This window comes from Perissodus microlepis, chromosome 7 (genome assembly GCF_051167445.1).
Source record: "Perissodus microlepis isolate ML-2025 ecotype Zambia chromosome 7, ASM5116744v1, whole genome shotgun sequence".
NCBI lineage: Eukaryota > Metazoa > Chordata > Actinopteri > Cichliformes > Cichlidae > Perissodus > Perissodus microlepis.
The window spans coordinates 3,321,529-3,344,414 of NC_140467.1; the positions used below are offsets into that span (position 1 = coordinate 3,321,529).

At 41.5% G+C, this 22,886-nt stretch overlaps 1 protein-coding gene across 22 annotated transcripts in view; it reads right to left on the reverse strand.

The window, feature by feature from the left end:
* The window catches only part of mical3a (microtubule associated monooxygenase, calponin and LIM domain containing 3a), a 78,648-nt gene that overhangs the window by 27,016 nt on the left and 28,746 nt on the right, over positions 1 to 22,886 (reverse strand). For 13 of the 22 annotated variants that reach the window (XM_084932819.1, XM_084932814.1, XM_084932828.1 and 10 more), the window contains 19 exons: positions 17,794 to 18,201; positions 15,572 to 15,779; positions 15,361 to 15,477; positions 15,140 to 15,241; positions 14,409 to 14,564; positions 13,868 to 13,968; positions 12,426 to 12,683; positions 11,702 to 11,817; positions 11,226 to 11,352; positions 10,985 to 11,078; positions 10,846 to 10,875; positions 10,194 to 10,341; positions 8,281 to 8,477; positions 7,991 to 8,109; positions 7,802 to 7,864; positions 7,458 to 7,634; positions 6,547 to 6,642; positions 6,148 to 6,231; positions 2,471 to 2,581 (listed from right to left, as the gene is read on the reverse strand). In XM_084932819.1, coding sequence (XP_084788945.1) covers positions 2,471 to 2,581; positions 6,148 to 6,231; positions 6,547 to 6,642; positions 7,458 to 7,634; positions 7,802 to 7,864; positions 7,991 to 8,109; positions 8,281 to 8,477; positions 10,194 to 10,341; positions 10,846 to 10,875; positions 10,985 to 11,078; positions 11,226 to 11,352; positions 11,702 to 11,817; positions 12,426 to 12,683; positions 13,868 to 13,968; positions 14,409 to 14,564; positions 15,140 to 15,241; positions 15,361 to 15,477; positions 15,572 to 15,779; positions 17,794 to 18,072 — 2,583 coding nt within the window. In that variant the 5' untranslated portion in view covers positions 18,073 to 18,201. Of the gene's footprint in view, positions 1 to 583; positions 686 to 938; positions 1,053 to 1,405; positions 1,511 to 1,638; positions 1,753 to 1,935; positions 1,999 to 2,470; positions 2,582 to 6,147; positions 6,232 to 6,546; positions 6,643 to 7,457; positions 7,635 to 7,801; positions 7,865 to 7,990; positions 8,110 to 8,280; positions 8,478 to 10,193; positions 10,342 to 10,845; positions 10,876 to 10,984; positions 11,079 to 11,225; positions 11,353 to 11,701; positions 11,818 to 12,425; positions 12,684 to 13,867; positions 13,969 to 14,408; positions 14,565 to 15,139; positions 15,242 to 15,360; positions 15,478 to 15,571; positions 15,780 to 17,793; positions 18,202 to 22,886 lie in introns of all 22 variants that reach the window. The other 9 variants (XM_084932834.1, XM_084932835.1, XM_084932837.1 and 6 more) reach the window with 7 other exon arrangements.

Consider the following 22,886-nt stretch of genomic DNA (forward strand, 5'->3'; position numbering starts at 1 on the left):
AATCTGCAAAGCTGCGTTGCTAATTCCCAAATTCAGCAAGTGTTTGGCATATGAGATCATCTTTGGGTCGAATTCTGAATTAATCTACACCAGGATTAGATTTCAATCTATGAAACCTCAAAGAGCTTTAAAAAGGGAAGAATCTAGGTCGACTGTAGCATGTGGCAAACCTAAGCCACAAAAACTATTACTGTGCACCGCTCTGCTAAATTGAAAGTTGGCTCGTCAACATGGGAATTACACTAGATGAGATTTTTGCTGCCGAGCTGCTCTTACAATCCAAATCAGCTACTGAGTACAAATAAGCGTGGGAATTATATCAGAGTTCTGCTAAGATTACTTTAATATCTGTTCAGACACAGTGACGGATCACTCGCACTCACTAATCACAGCAAACGTGCTAAACAAATGAGTTTGCTCGCATTTCTGAACAAGCAGCCCGACTTTCAAGCAAACATCAGGTGAGATCACGTTAAGCGACTTGTGCTGGAAAGTGAGGTGCATCATCTTCCTGACAGGCCAAGTGCAAGTTTAGTGTGTCAGCGCCACGACACGCCATTCCTTCCAGGCATAAAATGACTACCTGTCTCAAGGTGTCAGACGTGGTGGGGGGAGAATCAGGGGGGCTCTGGGGGCTGGCCAGGCGCCACTGTTCCATAAAAAAGCGTGATGGCTTTTTCTTAGGCTCCAAAGAGGGAGAGAGGAGAGTTATTAGAAGTTAAAGTAAATCTAAAGAAGAATACTAATGTATTCAACTGAGAAGATATTATGATTTACTACTTATTCTGTAATATCCTGCTGTAACAACAGCCTCTCTTTCCTCTAGAGTCAGTTAAAGACTTAGGTGAGACAAAGTTGACCCAAAAAAAGTGCTTTTGTTAAAAATGTACAAATATTTAAACCTGTAATCATCCGTCTGTGTCGATAGTTCGAGTCACCTGTGGTTTGACTGGCTTGCCCTCAAATTGTAAAGCAAGTTGATCAGCCCTCTCCTGAATACTAAGCACACACAAGGGCATTTGGCCATCAGAGTCCAGAGGCTTTGCTGGCTTCTGCAGAGAAATCACCAAAGGGACGTATGGTGAGGAAAACGTTGCTAAATATGAAATCTCCTTTTCATTGTGGTAAAAGCCATAGACTGCTGTCATTGTTCTCAGATTCAGGCTGACAAGCCTTTAATTTATGCAGTGAGTAAATAAACAATGAAAGCAATTTCCTTTAGTTAGCGAGTGTATTCAGCACAAAAACAACAGATATGAGATACTTAAGCATCGATTGGCAACAATCAATAGAGCCTTTAATTCCTGTTAGTAGCAAAAATCTTTCTATGAGTGGTAAGTTTCCTGACATGCCACAGGTTGAGTCTCAGTCCACAGCATCCAAGAAATAAAAAATAAAAAAGAACCTTTCTGGCAGAGTCAAGAGAGGAGAGTGGTGAACCAGGAGCCCCAGTCAGGCCTCGGGACATGTACCACTGCTCTAAAAAGAAACGGGACGGCTTTTTCTTAGGCTTCGGGGAGGGAGAGGGAAGGGGTGACAATTAGCCTCCAATACCATTAGCGTGCTTTCTTGGATGTAGGCTACAAAATGAGGCAAATAAAACACTTAGAAACCGCAATTTTCATGTACAGTGTTCACCTTTGGTGGTTTATCGGGTTTGCCTTTAAACCTGGAGATTAAGCGCTCGGCCCTCTCCTGTATACCAGGTATGTGAATGGGTCCTGGGTCAGTTGGGTGCAGTGGCATCCACTCCTGTCAAGGGAGTTCAGTTGAGACTCGATGATTTCTTTTGGTGGAGCTAATGAGCGACTTGTTTAATATGTTGACATTTTTTCTTTAAAACAGCTTAATACAGATACTCGAGCCATAATCTGAGTAACCACTGAAACAGAAGCGGCAGAGGCAAGACGACTATGAATGCAGTCGGTCATTTACCCCGTGTGCCAGAGGCCTCTCATAGTATTCAAGTTCCTCTTCTTCCAGACTTTTACATTCATGCTTGAAGACAGAAATGAGCAGACACACACACAGTGTATTAACACTTCAGTTGGCACCGAGCGCACAGACACGAGCATAAAACACAGTTGCTGACTATCATTTAAAGAACAGCTTGTAATGCAGGAACCCTGACAGTGCTTGACAATAAATCAAAATGAGCCCAGGTCTCCTGAGGCTATATGTTTACAAGCCATCACACCCCAACAACATATACCAGTCAGCATGAAAACAAGCTACTACTCTGATAATAACAGACACCACCCACTCACAAGGGAAGTAAACAAGACCGAAGCCCTCTTGGGGAAACACGGCATTTTGTTTTCATCTATGCTACACACTGCAGGGGCCAAATCAGGGGTTCGGGACACATAATTAGAGCAGGAGAGTAAGGAAATGCTAAATGGGTCGGCCATGGATTTGTGGCCGAAGACAGAAAGACACAAACAGACACAGATGGCAGACTGCGTGTCACCTCTGAGTGGAGAGAGAGCGAGGAAGTGGAGGAGGAAGAAGGGAGCAGAATGGTTTTCTTTGGGCAGCTCCGAGAGCCCGAGCTGTACAGCTGGTCTGCGCCACTTCTGGCCTTGAGAGATGAGGGGCAGGAGCAGCAGATGATGATGACGATGATGAAGAAAAAAAATAATAGGTGAGCTATTGCTAAACGTGAATATGGTTGAACTTCAACTTATCACATCTCACACTGCATTGAGATATTATAGTGCTTTACAAAACCTGTAAGAATAAAAAGGTTACATTTGTAGCAGCTTATACATATGACTGAGAAGTAGTTAATAGAATTAGTGTAGTTTCACTTCCTTTTTGTTAGGTTTAGTCACACAACAACCTTATCAAAGCCTGGCGCGCGCGCGCGCACACACACACACACACACACACACACTAAACAATCTGCATAAGGCAAAAAGCCTAAAAACCCCTAAAAAAAAAAAAAAAGGAAAGACAGTTGAAATATGCTCCAGTGGTTTTATAATTAACCTCAAAATAAAGTCTAGCATGGAAAAATTCTCCAATATTGACAATTAAAACGTCAAACCGCGTAGCATATAAGAGCGACTTTCTGAGACATTTCCATTCCAAACACTCTCCGTAGAGAAGTACTTGGGATTATCAAGATTATTTACAGTCTTTCCAATCGACTTTCAACTAATTTACTCAGCAGCTGGGGACTTACTGTGTACTGAGAGGGAATTTTAAAACAGCAGTGAATTAATTCTCTTTAAACAGGAGAATTTGAGGCCTTAAATCAGTGCTTGTGATGTGAATGTGTAATCTAGTGAAGAGACAAGAAAAGGCAACTTCAGCAGGTGTCAGCAAGGGGAAACTGATTCTGGCAGTTAATGGTGCTCTGAGTTAGGCCAGCCAACTATACTCAGCGGCCACTTTGTTAACGAGAATCAGCTACACATATGGCGACAACCCAATGCATTTATGCATGTAGACGTGGTCCAGACTACCTGCTGAAGTTCAAAATGAGGATCTGAATGCAGAAGAAAAGGGTTTTGAAAGTGGCATGGGTGTTGGTGCCAGACAGGCTGGTCTGAGTATTTCAGAAACTGCTGATCTACTGGGATTTTCCCTCACAACCATCTCTAAGGTTTACAGAGAACGGGATGGAAAAAGAGGAACCATCCAGTAATCAGCGGGACGGGTGAAAATGCTTTGTCAGAGGAGAACGTCCAGACTGCTTGGTAGGGCTGGGCCATATCATACCGTTCACGACAATACCGGTATAATGTTAGGCAATGACAAGACTATGAAATATCGCGATAGAATATGGGTAAAACGCGCATGCGCAGTGCCTTTGTTTTCATACGCACATGCCGGAAAAAGCTTAGCGATGCAGAATGAGATGGGCGAAAGCGGGTCGTTGAATGAAACAGATGAACTAGAATTGGTTTGTAAAAATGCTGCAACTTCAGTGGTGTGGAACTGGTTTAGCTTTCGTCCGTCAGATACACAACAAAGCACTATTTTTGGTAGCGCATGCTAGCGGGCCGTCGTTATTACCGTGTTTTTTGGAAAATACGGCACACTTAAAATCAATCCTTTGATTTTCTGAAAAATGGACAGTGCAGCTTATAATCCGGTGCGCGTTATGTATGAATTCTGGTTGTGTTTACTGACCTCGAACGGATTTTATGTACACGGCGCTTGAAAATCTGTCAAAAAATGTTTTAGTACGACTTTGCTAAGCTACGAAGCCGCTACTCTTGATGGATTGTCGGAGCATTACGGCTATCGTAGGCAGGGCAGGAGCCTCCTCGCGGAGTGATACGTACTGTGCTTCAACATAATATTACCGTATTGTGTGTGTATAACCTCTTTTTAAGTTTTGTGGATATTATACATGGTTATGCTGAGGATATGTCGGCAAATTTCCACTGGAAATGCCTTTTGGTTAAACTGTCAGCAAGGAATTTGTATCCACACTGTTAAATAGTTATATAGCTTTAATGCACATAAAAAAAACAGCTGCTTGTTTAAGTGAAAATACATTGATGTTTTGTTTTTTTTGCACTAATAAAGTTGTGGAGGTGTAAAGTACTTTGTCTCACGTCAATTATATCGTCAGTTAGATCGTTATCGCAATTTTTCAAATATATATTGTGATAAATATTTTTGCCCTGCCCTACTGCTGGGAGCTGACAGGAAGGCAGCAGAAACTCAAATAGCCAGTGATTACACACAAGGTATGAAGAATGAACCACACACTGAACCTTGGAGCAAATGGGCCAGCACATCGGGTGCTGCTCCTGTCAGCTAGGAACAGGACACACTGCACTGACTCACCAAGCTTGGACAATAGAAGATCAGAAAAATGTTGCCTGGTCTGATGAGTTGTGACATTCAGATGGTAGGGTCATAATTTGACTTCAACACAATGAAGGTACAGCCTTGTATTAACAGTTCAGGCTGGTGATGGTATATAGACATGGGGGATATTTTTGGGTCCTTTAGTACCGACTGAACATTGTTTAAAAATCTCCCAATGTACCTGAGTATGGTTGCTGACCACGGACACCCTTTATGCCCACAGTGCCCCATATTATCATGCTGGCTCCTTCCAGCATGATAATATGAACGGAGATCTCAAACTGGTTTCTTGGATATGACAATGAGTTCATAGTCCTTGCATGGCCTCCAGTCACCAGATCTCAATAGATGGGCACCACCGGGATGTGATGGGACGGGTGTGTCACATCATAGGTGACGCTATCGTGTCAATATTGACCAAAATCTCTAAAGAATGTTCCAGCACTGTGTTGAATCTGCCATGAAGAATGAAGGCTAGAGAGAGTCCAGCCAATCACTGACGAGGTGTAAAAAGAAGAACAGTACTAAAAAGAAACAAGCGGAAAGACTGACGTCATGGGTGTTTTTAACGGTTATATTTTATATGCTATTATTTATAAACATTGGTTTTCATTAATGTTAACTTGCGTATTTATAGAGACACGTTATATTTTTGAAGCACACTTTTTTTAATTGAAAGTAAACGTCACTATTTCTTTTAGTACATAAACTGTCCTCTTTATTCATAGTTAGAGTGCAGAGCTGCCTCCATATCCAGTTGCATTTCTCCATCTGTGACACCAAACACCAAGAATACTAAAAACTTGTCTGTAAAATATTTTTTCTTTACAAATAATTAGCTTTTTATAACAAAAGTCATTCACTCCTTTTCTTCTTTGCAGTTGCACTTGTGCAGGTTAAAGTCTTACTTAGTCACACAGGACGACCGTGTTTCTATGGCCTTTGTATGCAGTTGTCTCGATGCATGCTCAATCATCCAGGTAAGTAAATCCCAAAAGGTTGATCCTGTTCATCTGGACGTCCAGATGAACAGGATCAACATTTTGGCCTTTGTATGCAGTTGTGCAGAAATAAACTACCAAACAAAACACAAATATGAATATAGATGTTTTTTAAGAACGTGAAATAACTGGGATGGTTTTGCTGTGATTAAACAAACTTTTTTTGAAACGAAAACAATTTTATTGTAAAACAGTCATGTGTTGCTTGGTGAGGCTACATTCTCTTCCACTTGCTTCTAGACCAAAACACCAATGTATTTAAGAAGGGGAGGCTACATAACTAAATAACTAACCATAGCTAGCTAGCTAACCATACCTGTTCCCCTCTGCTGGGCAACGTCTGACACTTGATCATCTCTTTGTACCGAATGCTCAGCTTCTCCTGCTGCTGTGTGCGTCTCTGAACCAAGACAGGAGAAGCAAAGATGACTGTGACTCTGCTTCTACTTCTAATTCCATCTCTCTTGGACACAAACAAACACGCACGCACACGAAACTGTGCAGCTATCTGACTGGAAAGTTAAACAGTCACACAGTTTTGCACACAAGCTACTGTGTTAGTTTCTCCAAATCTCACACAACAGATCTCAAGTCTGCCCACTACAAAGTGGGCTCAGGGTCCGACAGCTCAACACAAAGTGGCTTTCCCCACTATGAAACACCACGGGGATATATGGTTAGTCTAGCTGTTAGTCTCTACAGGGCTAATGTTTACCTTTCTCCATGCTGGGACAGGTGCCAGACGCACTGGCTCTTTCACAGGGGGTGGGGAAGGGGGCAAAAGACGGTCCAGATTGGGCAGCGAGTCCCCCTTTGTAGTCAGTTAAAGATGAGTGACAGCGAGCGCGGCCAATTAAAGGGCCAGAATAACCATGCGAAATGGTCCATAATGAGGGTGGAAACCAAGGAGAGAGCAACAGAAAGAAGGAAGTGAATCATGTATGAGTGGAGACGCAGCAGTACGAAAATATGTCTTCAGAAAAGATAAGGAAATGACAAGACAGCATAAGTGCATCATGTGGGGTGAACTCTATATTTATAGAGACAATGCACAGTAAATGTCATGCAGAATGTAAATAAAAGAATGTTTTTACCTAAAAAAACCAAAAAAACATTGCTCTTTTAGGACCTTATCTGCAATCTTCATAGATTTCAGCAGCACACAAACCAGAAGAAGTTTTCCCAAAACAATTACAAAACTTCTCTCTTCTCTCCGCCAGCACTATTGTCTACTGTTTCAAAAGCTCACTTCTCCCTCCCACTGCTCTGTTGGTCATCAGTGGCAAGAAATCCAGACCACTGCGAACCAGTTCACCCAAGCCCTCCGAGCCCAGTCAGCACTGTGAGTCCACCCACATGTCCCAGGAACAATACAGAGCCTGACCAACATAAGCATGCGGGACCTCAGCTCATTAAAACAGTGACCTACAGGTCATGACATGAAGCATGATATTCACATGTTCATCACAATGCTGATTTAAGGAAACAAACACAGTCAGTGTGCAAATATAACCGCAGCTCCTAGAACATCCAGTAGGCCTCTGCATCTTTTCCCTGTGGCTTAATCCTGATTTCCGCCCCCCCAGCTGTAAAACCACAAAATGAGACGACCAGTTTCTTCCATACCTGTCGTTTGAGTCCTGTAGGCTGAGTGGGAGCATTCTCCTCAAACTTAGCAAGCAGCTGGGTGGCCATGACCTTCACTTTGTTGTTGTTCCCCACAGCAGCAGAATCCGTTTTTCTCTCCGACAGGATCGCAGGAACAGATGGCCTGTCGTCACGATTGGTCCTCGATACCTCGTCCTGTGAGAAAGTAGTCGGGGGAGAAAAAAACACAACAAAACACCTAAACTTTTTTGGCAATCACTGCGAGTCTATTGGGATTAATTAGTTGGTTCTGGTTGGCTAGACTGCTCAAGCACTAATCACAAGATCAACATCTGAGACGCTCTGCTGTCAGAAATACTCACATCTTCAGACTGGCTGGTTTTCCTTCTCTTCCCCAAACCGTCTAAATCCTTCTCTTTTTTGTCCTGTTGAAGAAAAGTCATGTGCTATTTTCCCCCTCAGCAAAAAAAAGTTAAATAAATAAATGATGAAATGCTGATTTTGTTGCTTTAGGAAGAAGTAAGATATACTGGCATGTTTCAGACACTGACCTTGGGGTTTCGTTTTCTGGAGATTGCTATGCTCTGACCCAGCTTGCTAAGGAAAGATATGGGAGACTTTGTGCTCGATATCAACGCAGCCTTCTCTTCTGGACTCAGATTTTGGTTATCTGAACAGATATCCGTGAAATAGGAACAACATTAACAGAAAATAGCAATTTAAAGTTCTTTCAAGATTATACTTTTTTTTGAGTAAATGACCCTTCTGATGAGAGATCGTCACGATGTCTCCCAAAAGAAAATTACAGAATAAAAACTCCCACTGTAGCACCATCTCTCACCTCCAGGTGGCACTGTGTCCTTAAACATCTCATAGAACTGACTGAGGTACATGACCATAGAGAGTTTGTCTGGCTCCACCACAGAGGACATCTCCTTGCCCGTCATGCATGGTGAGATGCCAAATTCCCTCTCTGCCACGTCAAAAGCTAACTGGTTGTTCTTCTCCTGGTCTCGTTCATCCAGGGAATCAAAGTCACTGAGAACAGAGAAGAGAGACCACAGACAGTGAGAGGCAAGTAGTGATGCCAAGCATCTCAAATGCAAACTAAGGGAATGGGGCTGATAGGTGCTTGAACTACAAACGTATATTACATATCAAAAATATAAGAGCTTGATCCTTGTGGTCCTATAAATTACACTTGAAAAGGTCCAATTAAACCATGACTAGCATGTGCTCTTAGAGTTTCATTCAAAAAAAAAAAAAAAAGTATGGCAATAATTTATTTTTTAAACCCAAAAACAGGTCACATTTTCGCTGTTCTAAATCAACTGTTGAGTAAAAGTATCTGGTTTTAATGCCACTAAACTGTCCGTTGTGTTCTTGAGCTAGCTGAAAACTGTTAGTGGTTGCAAACAACAATGCAAGAACAGTAAGAGTAAACCAAATCAAAACAATAAGGCTGTGGGCTGTAAAACAAAAATCAATGAGCAGAAAGTTCTACAGAGCTTCACAGCATTCTTAAATTGTTCACAGACTTTATAGCAGCTTTAAGAAAAAATGAAATAAAAACTAACAACAATGTTGAATGCAGATCTGCTAATACACACACACACACACACGAATAAAAGAATCTATCATTCTGGGGAAAACATCTGATGATCGGTAAAATAGTGGAGGTCTTTTATTTCTGTCTTCTTAAAGAGGATAAAAAGCTGACCTAAGTCTAAGATCAACAGGAGAAATCTTTACTAGAAAATGGGAAAAACTGACTGCTTTTTATCAGAGAAGTGAGGATGCTGAGGTCCAGGACTTAACCTTATGCACAATCTAGATTGATAACACGTTTAAGTCGAGTTGTATGGACTGATGTGCCCCCAGTGTGCATGTTTGTTTGGTTTAAGAGTATAAATCTATCAAGTATCCCACAGTTAGTGATGAATCGGCAATATTTAAGAGAAAAACTGTCCTGCAGCTTTAGTTGTACTGGAAATAAACCACAAACACTAATGATGAAGCACTGGTGTAAAGCAGGTGGACAGTATTACCGTAAGTGTCCTCATTACCGCAGCTGAAGATACCATTAACATGGCACATCAATACATCTCAGCTGCAAACAGCATCCATCTAAATGCATTACAACATCACAACAAGCGCTGAGTGGGACCTCCATTATTTATCTTAACCATCATTTACACAAACACGCATGATGGCAGTTTTCCAAAGGTTCCTTGGCTCATCAGTAGCAGCAAAGAACAACTGCTACCCTACTTTGTAAAGGTCGGGCAGGAGAAACGCTCTAACAGCTTATAATGTTAATTGCCATGTAGTCTCCAGAGGATAGCAAACCACATTAGGCATTGTGGATGGAGATTGCGTTATTTATATTGTATGTGAGGGTGAGCAGAGCGTTCATGTATGCTTGTGTGTGGGAGAAGAGAGGGGGAAATGAGGACATCTCAGCCCTAGGAGACCCATGGGGGCATTTTAACTGGTGGCTGTCACCTCATTTACAATGATATACAAGGTCCCAACCAGGCAGTAAACATCATTTGCAACCAGCAAACACATAAACACGGCAGACCAGTCATTCTGAAACGAAGCCGTTTCAGTCCTTTCTTTCAAACCACAATGGGATATACTTGGCAAGGTTTGTACAAGTTCACAAACTGGGGGAGGAAAAAAAACAAAAAACCTTTCCATCTATGAAATGTCAATCTCCGTGTTCTGGATGCATTTTCTTTAGATACTCACATAAGATCAGGCCTGTATCTGTGAATTAGGGCACAAAGGGCCAGACCGCTCTTCCAAGACATGGTGAGGTCTGTCACATTAACATTCCTGTAGCCCTCTGTTTGCCTCTGGCACCAGTTGAGCAGCTTACTGGACCGAGCTATGGATTCTGATGTGTGGGAAAGAAGACAAAATTAAATGCTTGGTGTGAAATCTGCAGGTGGAACAGCATCTGAAGTAAGCAGGGAAGGAAACACAAACTGTTTCTGGGCAGCATTACATGTCTCTTGCTGAGCAATCTCATAGCCTTGGGTCAGGCAAGGCTGAGCAGCAATGGGGCCCCATCATTCATGCTAGAATCAGTGTTTAAATGAGCCAATGGAGAAATATTACAAACCATGAAATGTAAAGATTTTACTGATGTAAGAAGAAAAGGATGCAAATGGGAGGTTAGGAAAGGATGCAGAACTCACATGAAAACTTTAAAACAGCTACAAGTGGCTTTAAATGCTCGATATAGCCATGGAGCTTGAGTGAGTGGATCAATAACCGAGTTAGTATACGCAAAGGAAATATCCACGTCATTCATAAATATACAGAAAGACTCATCAAATTTGTTAAAACTTTTAAAGGTCCCTGAAAAGCAACGCCATGCATTCGGGCTTTGTGTTACCTTGCAACTGCTTGTCAAGCAGGCAGTTGTCTAGAGTGAAAATAGTTCAGTATTACATTTCAGCAACAGTGATTGCAGCAACTCCTACACTGATTAACCAGCCTATGCCATATCATCTACAAGCAGAAAAGACACAAACCATTCCTGGCCAACTTGGGGGTTGATGAGTTGATCACATTCTCGATTTCGATGCGAACTTCCCTGCACTCCCCTGTGTCAAACAGGTGCCGCACCTGCAACATCAAGATGATCATTTCTTGCATGAAAAAGCGTCACTTGTGAAATAAAATATTTGCATAATAGCATCAAACACAACCTGGTTTAAGCTAATAATGAAATCTTAAAAAGAGGCACTGTGGCTTGTTAGTGCTCATACTCACTTGGCTAGGTTTGAGGAAGTTGAGGCTAATGTTGGGGTAACGAGTTGTAGGATCCACACTGTACTGACTGAAGTTCTTACTGACATTTTCTGGTGTGGTCTGAGGCAGAAGGCGGTATATGCTTTCTCTAAAAAAACAAAAGCATCCCCATTGGGCGACCTTAACTGAGTGAAATGTAACAAAAAAGCAGCAGTGTAATATGATAATGCAGCAGCAAATCGCGATCACATTGCTCTCAGCGTTACAACAGAACATTACGGGCACATTCCAGTCAGTCCTTACTACAAACTCTTATCCTATTAGTACTAACAGAGGTGGGACTGATGCTTGAAATCTCACATTTCCTAGTAAAGCACTTTGAGATAAAAGGGTGTCCCTGAAGAGAAAGCACATCGAAGAGTGTGGCTGCAGATATGTATGAGCACAAGAACAGAACAGGTCTTGGCGTGCATGCATTAATGTTTCCACGCTCTCACCTCTCAGCCAGCACCTCAAGAGGGGTTTTTCCTTGGGCCCAGCTCTTCACCATCCAGCCCGAGTCCATGGCTGCCAGGAAACCTCGGGCTATGCCAGTCCCCATGGGCCAGAAGGGCTGGAGACAAAGTAAGCACATTCAATACCCAAATATGGTCAAATATGCAAACTATAATAAATATCAGAGATAGAAACGAGCTTAAATCAACACCTTAATGTTAAGAATTTTAAAACAGTCTCTTGAAAATCTTTAAAGGGGACAAATGCTTTTGATATGTTGCATTGCTGCTTATATGAAGTGTGTCCAAAGTTTCAAACAATGAGATCAGCACAATCCGAGTAAGGAAAACGCTCAGATTCAGACAGTACAAAGCTTAGTTTCCAAACAATTATTTCTACTCTTGTGCTTTCCTAACATCAGCTCAAAGCAGATTTCTTTATGTCGTAGCCACAATGATGATTGAGTTTCACTGAAATGATCGTGTGGCTTCTGCATACCCTGGTAAAAGTACCAGGGTATGTTTGCAGAAGCCACATGAGGGGCAGCCAATCGGAACAAAATACACTTTGGGATTTTTTTTCCAGAGAAGGAAGAACTAAAACAACTACAGACTTACATGAAGGGCCAGTACGACATTTTTACACAGTCAATTTTTCAGTTATTCTAGTGAAGTCCCAACGCAAGAAAAGAAAGAGTCGATCACAAGTCATCGTCATTCCTCTCACCTCTAACAGGCTGTCGCCAACAAGCGCCACTAGCAGCTTGTGCCCATTGCGTTGGCGCACCATGGCGGCATTTTCTGAAGCATACATGCAGGTGAAGTCAAACATTGCTACATCAGGCTGGCCGTAATGGTTGATGGCAAAGTCCAGTGTGGGCAGCTGGTGGTTGGTTGAAAAATCTGCAGCTTCACGTGCATAAGACAGCAAGGCAGCCTGGTCTACGTTGGCTCTGGAGAGCAAAAGCTCGGTGTCTGCATAGTCCTGCAGGAGAAGCAGGTGAGATAAGAAGCGGCCTTAACATGAAAAATAAATAAAAGGAAACGATTTCCCCAATTGTAAGTTAAGATTTAAGATTTTTGAGCTTTAAGAGCTTCATATGCCCGGCCATCTGCTGCAACCCAACCAGTCACAGCAGATGGCCCCGCCCCTCCCTGAGCCTGGTTCTGTCTGAGGTTTCTTCCTGTTAAAAGGGAGTTTTTCCTTCCCACTGTCGCCAACGTGCTTGCTCATAGGGGGTCATATGACTGTTGGGTTTTTCTCTGTATGTATTATAGTAGGGTCTACCTTACAATATAAAGCGCCTCGAGGCGACTGTTGTTATATAAATAAAATTGAATTGAATATGATACAATATGAATTATACAACCCCTTTACCACATAGAGCCCAGAGGATTTGCACTGGAATGAAGTCTCTCTAACATGTAGCATCAAATCACTGCACGCTTTGATAGTGACATGTTTTCACAGAGGGCGGTAAGAGATACATTTCTTCCATCTTCAAGCTCTCTGGTCTTCCAGTGGTGGTGCGTGACGGGAAGGGTGGGACAGTGGAAGTGAGCTGTGCTGACTAGCCTCTGTCTTCCTCTATCTCTTCAAAATTTAAAAATAAAAATGGCTACACTGAGCTGTTTAATTGCTATAAAAGGAGCTCATCATACTGCACTGTAGTCGTGCTTACATAATCCAAATGCACTCTGTCTTTGGACCTCAGTGTATGCCCAAACGTCATTAACTCCCTATAAAAACAAAGAGCTGCACATCCATGCACAAATCAAAAACAACAACAGCTAAAAAAAAATCTCTGCTTAAAACTTAATGCAGACATTTATGCATCTATATCCTTTATTAATATCAGTACACAAAGACAGACATGCCAAAAGGTCTTTCCGGTTTCCTGTGCAAAGTGGCCATGGAAAGGAAACTCCCGTATTTAGCGAGGACACAAATAAGTAGCAAGTGCTTAAGTTGGCAGTTTGCTCCAGAATACCGTTGGCTTGGTTAGACCATTAGGGAAAAAACTGGGGGAATTTACAGAGAGAATAAAAGACTGAAAAACAATGAAAGAGTGTGAAGAAAAAAAGGCAGAAAAGAGAGAGAAGCACTAATTTTGTTGGTTTGAACAAGCATACAGAGACGAGCAAGCGCTGAAGGCTTTAATCACTCACATGTAGAATGACTCCTTTCTCCAGCAGGCTCTGTTTTTTGGCAGTCATCACAAAGTAATGCGTGTCATCCTTGTAATAGACGATATTTTCCAGGTCAATGCCTAAAATGACCAACAGAAAGATGTAGTGTTACATAACAAACACAATCATTTTCCTTTTTAACAGAGCTGACAATCCTGACGTCATTTGAGCACAAGAGCAGCAATTATGCCTTTCAAAGCACATAACCAGAGCCTCGGGGACATTGTCATGTCAGCGGCAAACTGTGTCCGGCTTGGCGTCAAAGTATTTTAATTGAGTGCGCTGACAATTTTTTAACTATGATCAGAGCGCAGATTATTTGTCCAATTACTTTTATTTTTGGCATCAACTGCTTCCTTTTGCTTCTGCTAGCTCCAGATCTTGCAGTTACCAGTAACAACAACAACAACAACAACAAAAGTACATGTTTTATGTTTTATGTAGTATCCAAAATTCTTAAACTGCATCATAACTGTTACACAGACAAAAAGTGATGGAGGAGAATGGAGCCATGACAGACCGGTTGCTTCTCTGAGGTCTTGAAAGAACTTCTGATTGAAGATAAAGGCCACACCGCTGATCTCTTCAACTTTTGCCTCTGCCGTTGTGTTCCTGTTAATGAAGTTAGCAGTGATGGCGATGGCGAGCTTTCCCCGGAACTCCTTGCGCCGAAACCCTACAGAAAAGCACGGATGATTGAGGAAGGCCTCAAGGTTAGAAACCAGTAACTGTTCACTCCGTTAGTGAAGTAAAAGAACATAAATTAGAAATGTTAAAAATCACAAAATAAGCTCAAAAAACATATATTTGCTACTAGAATCCTTTTAAGCGCATACAATACATAGAATATCTAGAAGCATCTACAATTTCATGACATCGTCTGTCCTGCAGACCGCCTTCTCCAAAACAGTTGAATTAGAGGAGAAACACTCCTGTGCAAAGCTCCACTGAGGTCTCCATGTGTGCGTCCTAACACTCATAGGAAACAGACCTAGTTCAACAGTTCCTATTAACTGTGCTTGGAGAGCAAATACTGTCTGAAGTTGAACGTAGAAGCTAAGATGTACACAAATGCTCATTCGGCCGTGAGGAGCAGAGCGAGGTCAGGTACCCAACCACAGCTGCACGCGAAGTGAGATCATAATCATTCTAACTGGCCTCCAACTCGACTTCTAAAAAACAAACAGTGCCGCTTCATTTAGTCAAATGCATTACTGATGCATTATTCCCAGTCTGTGCATGCAAACTCGCCTGGTAACGTGTTTCTCCTTCCATCTGCTCCAATGATGACATCAAACTCCAGCTCGCTGACGGGGTGTGTCCTAGGGTGGATCTCAGCTCTCCAGCCAATTCCTAAGAAAACACAGAATGTGTAATCGGACAGAAATGCATAACAGAGTCGACACTCATAGGCTCTGACAGATAGTTTCGTGCACTTTTGGACACATTTGGCAGCAGCTCCATTTACTAACTTTCACTTTCCTGATCTTCAGGAGGCTCAATAAGGCTTTTAAACTCTACGTTCACGTGGATCTCAATGCCCAGCAGGAGTGCCATTTTGAGAAGCATAAGCTGAAGCTGACGAATACCTAGAACACACACAGAGAAAGAATATGTAAATTAACTTTGATATATTTTGTATTAGTACCAGTACAAGAGCTCAAGAGAATCACGTCTACTCACTGATATGATCGATAGCACCAGCACAGAACTTCCCATAGAACTTTTTGGCCCCAAGACCCCTGAGATCCTGGATGGTGAAGGGCCAGAGGTGCAGCACATTGTTTCTGGAAAAGGCATCTCTCTTCTCCAGAATCACAACTTTGGCCCCCAGGAAAGCCAGCTCGATGGCTGTACGCAAGCCACATGGCCCCGCACCAATGATCAGACACTAAATAGAAAATGACACAGAAGTTTCAGACAGGTTTTAAGGAAGCAAGTCGAATCTATTCTTAACTTGCTTTCTTGCTCGACTCATAATCCACCTATTCAAGCTTCAGTGTGTAAAACCCCACACTAGCATCTAACACTCAACTTAATAAAACTGTCTAGCCTATAGCTGTTTAATAGGCTTTACCATTATAAGATACATCGATCTTCTACTACAGGGAGTGCAGAATTATTAGGCAAATGAGTATTTTGTCCACATCATCCTCTTCATGCATGTTGTCTTATTCCAAGCTGTATAGGCTCGAAAGCCTACTACCAATTAAGCATATTAGGTGATGTGCATCTCTGTAATGAGAAGGGGTGTGGTCTAATGACATCAACACCCTATATCAGGTGTGCATAATTATTAGGCAACTTCCTTTCCTTTGGCAAAATGGGTCAAAAGAAGGACTTGACAGGCTCAGAAAAGTCAAAAATAGTGAGATATCTTGCAGAGGGATGCAGCAGTCTCAAAATTGCAAAGCTTCTGAAGCGTGATCATCGAACAATCAAGCGTTTCATTCAAAATAGTCAACAGGGTCGCAAGAAGCGTGTGGAAAAACCAAGGCGCAAAATAACTGCCCATGAACTGAGAAAAGTCAAGCGTGCAGCTGCCAAGATGCCACTTGCCACCAGTTTGGCCATATTTCAGAGCTGCAACATCACTGGAGTGCCCAAAAGCACAAGGTGTGCAATACTCAGAGACATGGCCAAGGTAAGAAAGGCTGAAAGACGACCACCACTGAACAAGACACACAAGCTGAAACGTCAAGACTGGGCCAAGAAATATCTCAAGACTGGTTTTTCTAAGGTTTTATGGACTGATGAAATGAGAGTGAGTCTTGATGGGCCAGATGGATGGGCCCGTGGCTGGATTGGTAAAGGGCAGAGAGCTCCAGTCCGACTCAGACGCCAGCAAGGTGGAGGTGGAGTACTGGTTTGGGCTGGTATCATCAAAGATGAGCTTGTGGGGCCTTTTCGGGTTGAGGATGGAGTCAAGCTCAACTCCCAGTCCTACTGCCAGTTTCTGGAAGACACCTTCATCAAGCAGTGGTACAGGAAGAAGTCTGCATCCTTCAGGAAAAACATGATTTTCATGCAGGACAATGCTCCATCACACGCGTCCAAGTACTCCACAGCGTGGCTGGCAAGAAAGGGTATAAAAGAAGAAAAACTAATGACATGGCCTCCTTGTTCACCTGATCTGAACCCCATTGAGAACCTGTGGTCCATCATCAAATGTGAGATTTACAAGGAGGGAAAACAGTACACCTCTCTGAACAGTGTCTGGGAGGCTGTGGTTGCTGCTGCACGCAATGTTGATGGTGAACAGATCAAAACACTGACAGAATCCATGGATGGCAGGCTTTTGAGTGTCCTTGCAAAGAAAGGTGGCTATATTGGTCGCTGATTTGTTTTTGTTTTGTTTTTGAATGTCAGAAATGTATATTTGTGAATGTGGAGATGTTATATTGGTTTCACTGGTAAAAATAAATCATTGAAATGGGTATATATTTGTTTTTTGTTAAGTTGCCTAATAATTCTGCACAGTAATAGTCACCTGCACACACAGATATCCCCCTAAAATAGCTAAAACTAAAAAACTAAAAACTACTTCCAAAAACATTCAGCTTTGATATTAATGAGTTTTTTGGGTTCATTGAGAACATGGTTGTTGTTCAATAATAAAATTATTCCTCAAAAATACAACTTGCCTAATAATTCTGCACTCCCTGTATAATTATGAGCAACTTTGTGAGAAAACCACTCATTTCCCTAACTACAAAGCCCAAAGTGAAGACATCTTCGACCTAGTGGAAGAAAAATAAAGATATCAACATACTGAGGATCATATTGTTCAGTCTGTTAGATATGAATGGGGACAGGAGCCAAAGCTAACCACATAATCCAGCTTTAAAACAAAACAACAACAACAACAACAACAAAACAGTGATTTTCAAATTATGCTGCCTTACCTTTGTGTTGGCACAGGCACGGCCCTTCTTGTACTCCTTGTGGCTGGCCCTCTTGTCTAGCTTGGCCCAGAGGGCCTTGGCCTTCCAGTAGTTGAGTTTGGACTTGAGTTTGTGATAGAAGATCCTGTGATCACTGGGCTTTACTTCCAGGTGGTCACATAGCTCCTGGAAGGCCTTGAGAATGCCCTTACATGTGGTCGCCTGGACAAAGTTGTCAAACAGGACATGGGACTGATTCACCCCATCTCCTCCAGCCGCACCGGCACCTCCATCTCCCATGGTCCAGACTAACTCCCGGGCTGTGAGGCCCCCTCACCCCCAGAAAGGGGCTTCTGGGTCCAGCCTCAGCTCTGGAAAAACCCTCTCTCTGGTAGAGAGCTTTAACTCCCAGCCTCAGGAATCTTCATTCTGTAAAAGAGAAAGAGCGACAAATTAAAAAGTATTTAAAAAAAAAAAAAACATACATATTGTTACAAATGTAACAATACTGGAAAAGAAAACATGAAAGATTGTAGTTTTCTCACATGTGTGAAATGGAGAATTTTACAATGATGATTTGTTGTACAATATTTTACATCAAATACTTAATGCCAGGCCTCCAAAGCACTACATTCACAAGTCCTACAGATGTGAATCTGTGATGAACAATTTCTGATCTGGCACAGTAAAAAACAAACAAACAACATTAATTAAAAACCACATCAGTTCATGTCATACATGACCTGCACCTTCTTGAGTGTCACGTATGTCAATTCATCAAATGCCTCCATCCTGACCATTGTTTTAGAAGGAAAATCTGATACGTACATATGTTATGACTTTGGAGAGTAGCTCAAGTTAACATATTCATTATTTTATGTTAAGTCTCTAAAGTGTTTGGATGTCTGATCTAACAGCAGAGGAAGCTGTGGAAACAATTTTGGAGGGAGGAGACTGACATTTTAGTTTATGCATACCGTCCATCTAATATTCTTTAAAAACAGTCCAAATCAGGCAAAAAACATTTCCATGATATTCCTCAGGTATAACACCAGGTACAAAATACAAAATTAACTTTTTTAAACTTTATGTTTCTGTGATCATTTTCTCAACAACAAGTATTTTCATCTGCCTTTTTGACCAAAGACGACACATTCATCCCATATTTATTTTTATTTTTTTTAATTTTGCACAATTCTCATCAAGAAGGAAAAGGTACCGACACAAAGCCAGACAGGAAACACACAGGGAACAAGTGTATAGATGCGTCCTCGTGGCACAGACTCACTTCTAGACACAGGAAATGGTGGGTTCACTGCTAAATACACTGTGAAATAACACAACAACCCTTCTCAGTCAAGAAAATCATCTAGCTCTAATAAGGGTCTCTGAATAGCTAGATGGATATACTAACTACTTCCCCTGTGCACAGCTTTAATAAGCTATTTTTAACCGTTTTAACCTCCAGGGGTTAGAGATCATTCATGTTCACTGATGTCTGTAGCTTTGCTGTGATGAATGGGAAATGCCTCGTCCATAACATAGTGGATTTGGCAGTAACGTCTTCATCAGCTCTGACCAACATGGCTGAAAGTATACAAGGGAGATTAGAAGGATGGAAGACTATTATAAAAAGCTCAAATAAAAAAACAAGCACATTGACTTAAAAACCACCACACAGTTGATCCGGTTTGTTGGTGGTTCATTTGTTTTTCACCAAGTAGAAGCAGTGTTTTGCGATGCAGAAACTTTTCTTGCCTCTTTAAAGTGAAAATAAGAAAGATTAAAGCGAATAATTACACTTCTGATGTGCTAGGAATAACTGTTGCTTACTTTCTTACAATGAGGACAGCTGACAGGACATAACATCTCATGTCTATAAGGTACATAAGCTCCAGGCAGGCTGTATGCTAAAGAAAGCATAAAGAATGGATGCGAGGGTGAACAAACTGGTGTGGCTTTGCGCACTCGGAACATAATCTGGCCAACAGCTGCTCTGGTGGTTCTTGCACTGCAACATTGTTTAGGCTGGAATACCTTTCAAAGTAATTATTCTGAGGTTAAACTCTGCTGTTTTGAGGATATTACTAACTTACTTACAAAAACATTATTTACAACGACCCATTTAGATTTAAAAGCTCGAGCTGAGCTCGATGCTGAGGATGCTGAGCTAGTTCGTGGAAACCAATGTAGCCCCAGTCCCAGTGGCAACACGTGATGAAAGGAAGGCAGGTACAGAGGTCAGCTGGCCTCCTTTTCACACACTGCCAACTCCTCACTGCAGTGAAAACAGCAGGCCTTAGTTTTGGCTCTGCCTCAGTCAGTCAGGAACACGACTATAAGGGAGCAGTGCTGACGCAAACAGAAAGAGCCCTTCACCAGAACAGCCAGCCACACCATTTCTTCTTTGCCTTAACTTGTAGTGTACTTTATTCAAAACACACACACACACACACACACATCAAAGTGTAAAGGTTTGTGGTTGGAGATGTGCGCACATCTGTGCTCAGTCAGTCCCCAGAGCATACATTTAGTAACAAGAATGAAAGTACTGGCACACACTAGTTCCTCTGTATGGAAGTAAAAACTCAAATATAAGACTTAATTGTTGAATCAAATCACACAGACTTATTGATATTGCCCTGATATATTGTTATTGGCAAATATGCATTTTTTTCTGTTTTATTTTTTAAAGATGTTCATAAAACATTTGGCATAATTTAGAAACTGTGTAATTATATGGTAAGCACAGTAAGTTGCTAAATACTACTGTAGAGTTTCTACATCTTTAACACTTTTTTGGTATAATATGACAGACGTCCTCTCCACAGCAGCAGCTAAATTGGACACCAGTGGTCTACTATATCAACTGTTCTGCATGTTTTTGACAGTGCCTCGCTACGTCAGTACACAGTTACATTTAGATATGAGCTTGGACTTAACCAACTCACTTCCATGTTGTACCCTTCAGACATACCATACAAAAATTCTGTTGATCAGGAGCAGTTAAAATAAGGCTGCCTAAAAATTAGGGTGAAGGGAGCTAAAACAAATCTTTTCCCCTTTCAACAGAACTCAACATACTGTTTACATATAGAAAATTAGGTGGTATATCAATACTGGATTTTGTGGCTTCCTAAGAAGAATCTAGTACCCATCCAGAATCAGCCGGGTTGTAGTACTAAGCCCAAATATCAGGGGTAAACATTAATTATTAAGCCAAATTAGCTGCATTCAGAGCCTGACTATTGAGGAAGTTGTGAGAATGTTTAAGATCGGTAATCTATCAGGAGACTGTTGATTGTATCAGCGAATTAATCAGATCAGTAAAACAAAAACTCTGAACGCTGTGTCCTAAATTCTTGACCAGTCTTTTCTTTTGCTGTCAAACAATGACTGAGGAAACAAGACGTAGCAAGCAAAGAACAAAAGCAGTAGAAGAAATGAGCTGAGATTAAACTTTTTGAAATTATACTTCCAAAAAAGATGATCTTGGAAGGATGATGATGATAAACTGTATGGAGACACACAAATATGTGCATATTGTGTTGCTGTGTGTGTGTGTGTCTAAAACAGCACAGCTCAATCAGACATTCCTGTGACATGCCATACCATGACCCTGCTTAATGACAACAAAGCTGACCTATAATTTGAATAACAGTACCCTCCTACAGAGAGAGCCATGTGCACACTCCACAGCAGCACTGTGTGTTTCCCAGTGGTCAGGAAGAAACCACACAGATGGGATGTATGGGATACAGTAATTAAGAAAAGTAAGGATATGGAATGGGCCTCATTTTATGCTTTTCCCAACTAAATATTTGAAGTGTGCAGCAAAAATAAAGGAAACTCATGAAATATGAGCTCTTTCTGCAATTATCCTGACATCTGGATGCGCTGCAGGATTTCACACGTTCACAGAATTCCCACATGACTGACACACATGCAGCCCTGGCTGCATTACATCATCCACTAATCTAAAAATAGACACAGAGATTAGGCCAGTAGTCCTGCTTGTGGATGTTTGACAGCATGATTTCTTTATAAACACTGTCACTATAATGGCCTCCAAAAACAAACAAACATTTCAAACCATCATTTTTCTTTGTTTTGGTTCATTTTGCTCTTCCTTTGGTTACACTGTAGAAACAATCTGGAATTTTTCTGTTTCTTGTTTCATTTACATTCCACAGACTTGGAAAACCACAGACTTAAGAACTTGATCCTTGATTATTTCCTTTATGAATATGTGAGAACAGATTACTAAGGAGAATCAGATGAGCTATGGCTGTTTGCTAAATGCAAACACAGTCAGGCGAATGAACCCAGAGGTTTTGAGGCAGAATTTCTTACCAGTTATACCAGCATAAAATAACTGGGAAGACTGGAATAAGACCAACTTTACCAGTTCTAGAAAGTGTAATAAGAGCTGGATTTTACTGATTTATGCCTTTGCTCATTTCATCTGGTTTGCCTTGGGACGCATTCCATTTTAGCTTTGTTCTTGAAAGTTAATGATTACCTTAACATCCCATGACAGTTCTTGAAAATAGCTAGACCATAATAATAATACTAATTAGTCTGCAAGGCAACAACAGGTGTGGTCTGTTCACGGGCTGCCTGCGACTTGTAAATAGATCACACTGACGACAAAAGTGGAACGATTAACTCCGACGTCTACATCACTTGTTGGTCATTGTGTGCACGGTACCAAAACTGGAGACAAGAAAATAGTCACAGCCATCTGCATGAAACACAAAGGTGTGAACAATCCTTCCAAAAAAATCCTGTTTCCAAACTGACCCTAAAAGTGAATACATTCTACGTTTTTACCCCTAGTGATGAATTTCATCCACATCCATCCATTACTTTTCAGTAATCCTGCCAACGATCGGCCAATGCAGCAGAAATATAACAAAACAATTACAGCTGAAGTTAAGAGAGGCTGTAGTTAGCATAATGTAAACATGACATAAGACTGATACGAGGGTTGCAACGATAAAAATAGCAGACATTTGCTGTTTGTTTCTATGAGTAAGCAGGCAGATATGTGGGTAACCAGTGCTGACACTGGTCCTGAGATAACTCCCTGCCAGCTCTAAGCACAAGGGATT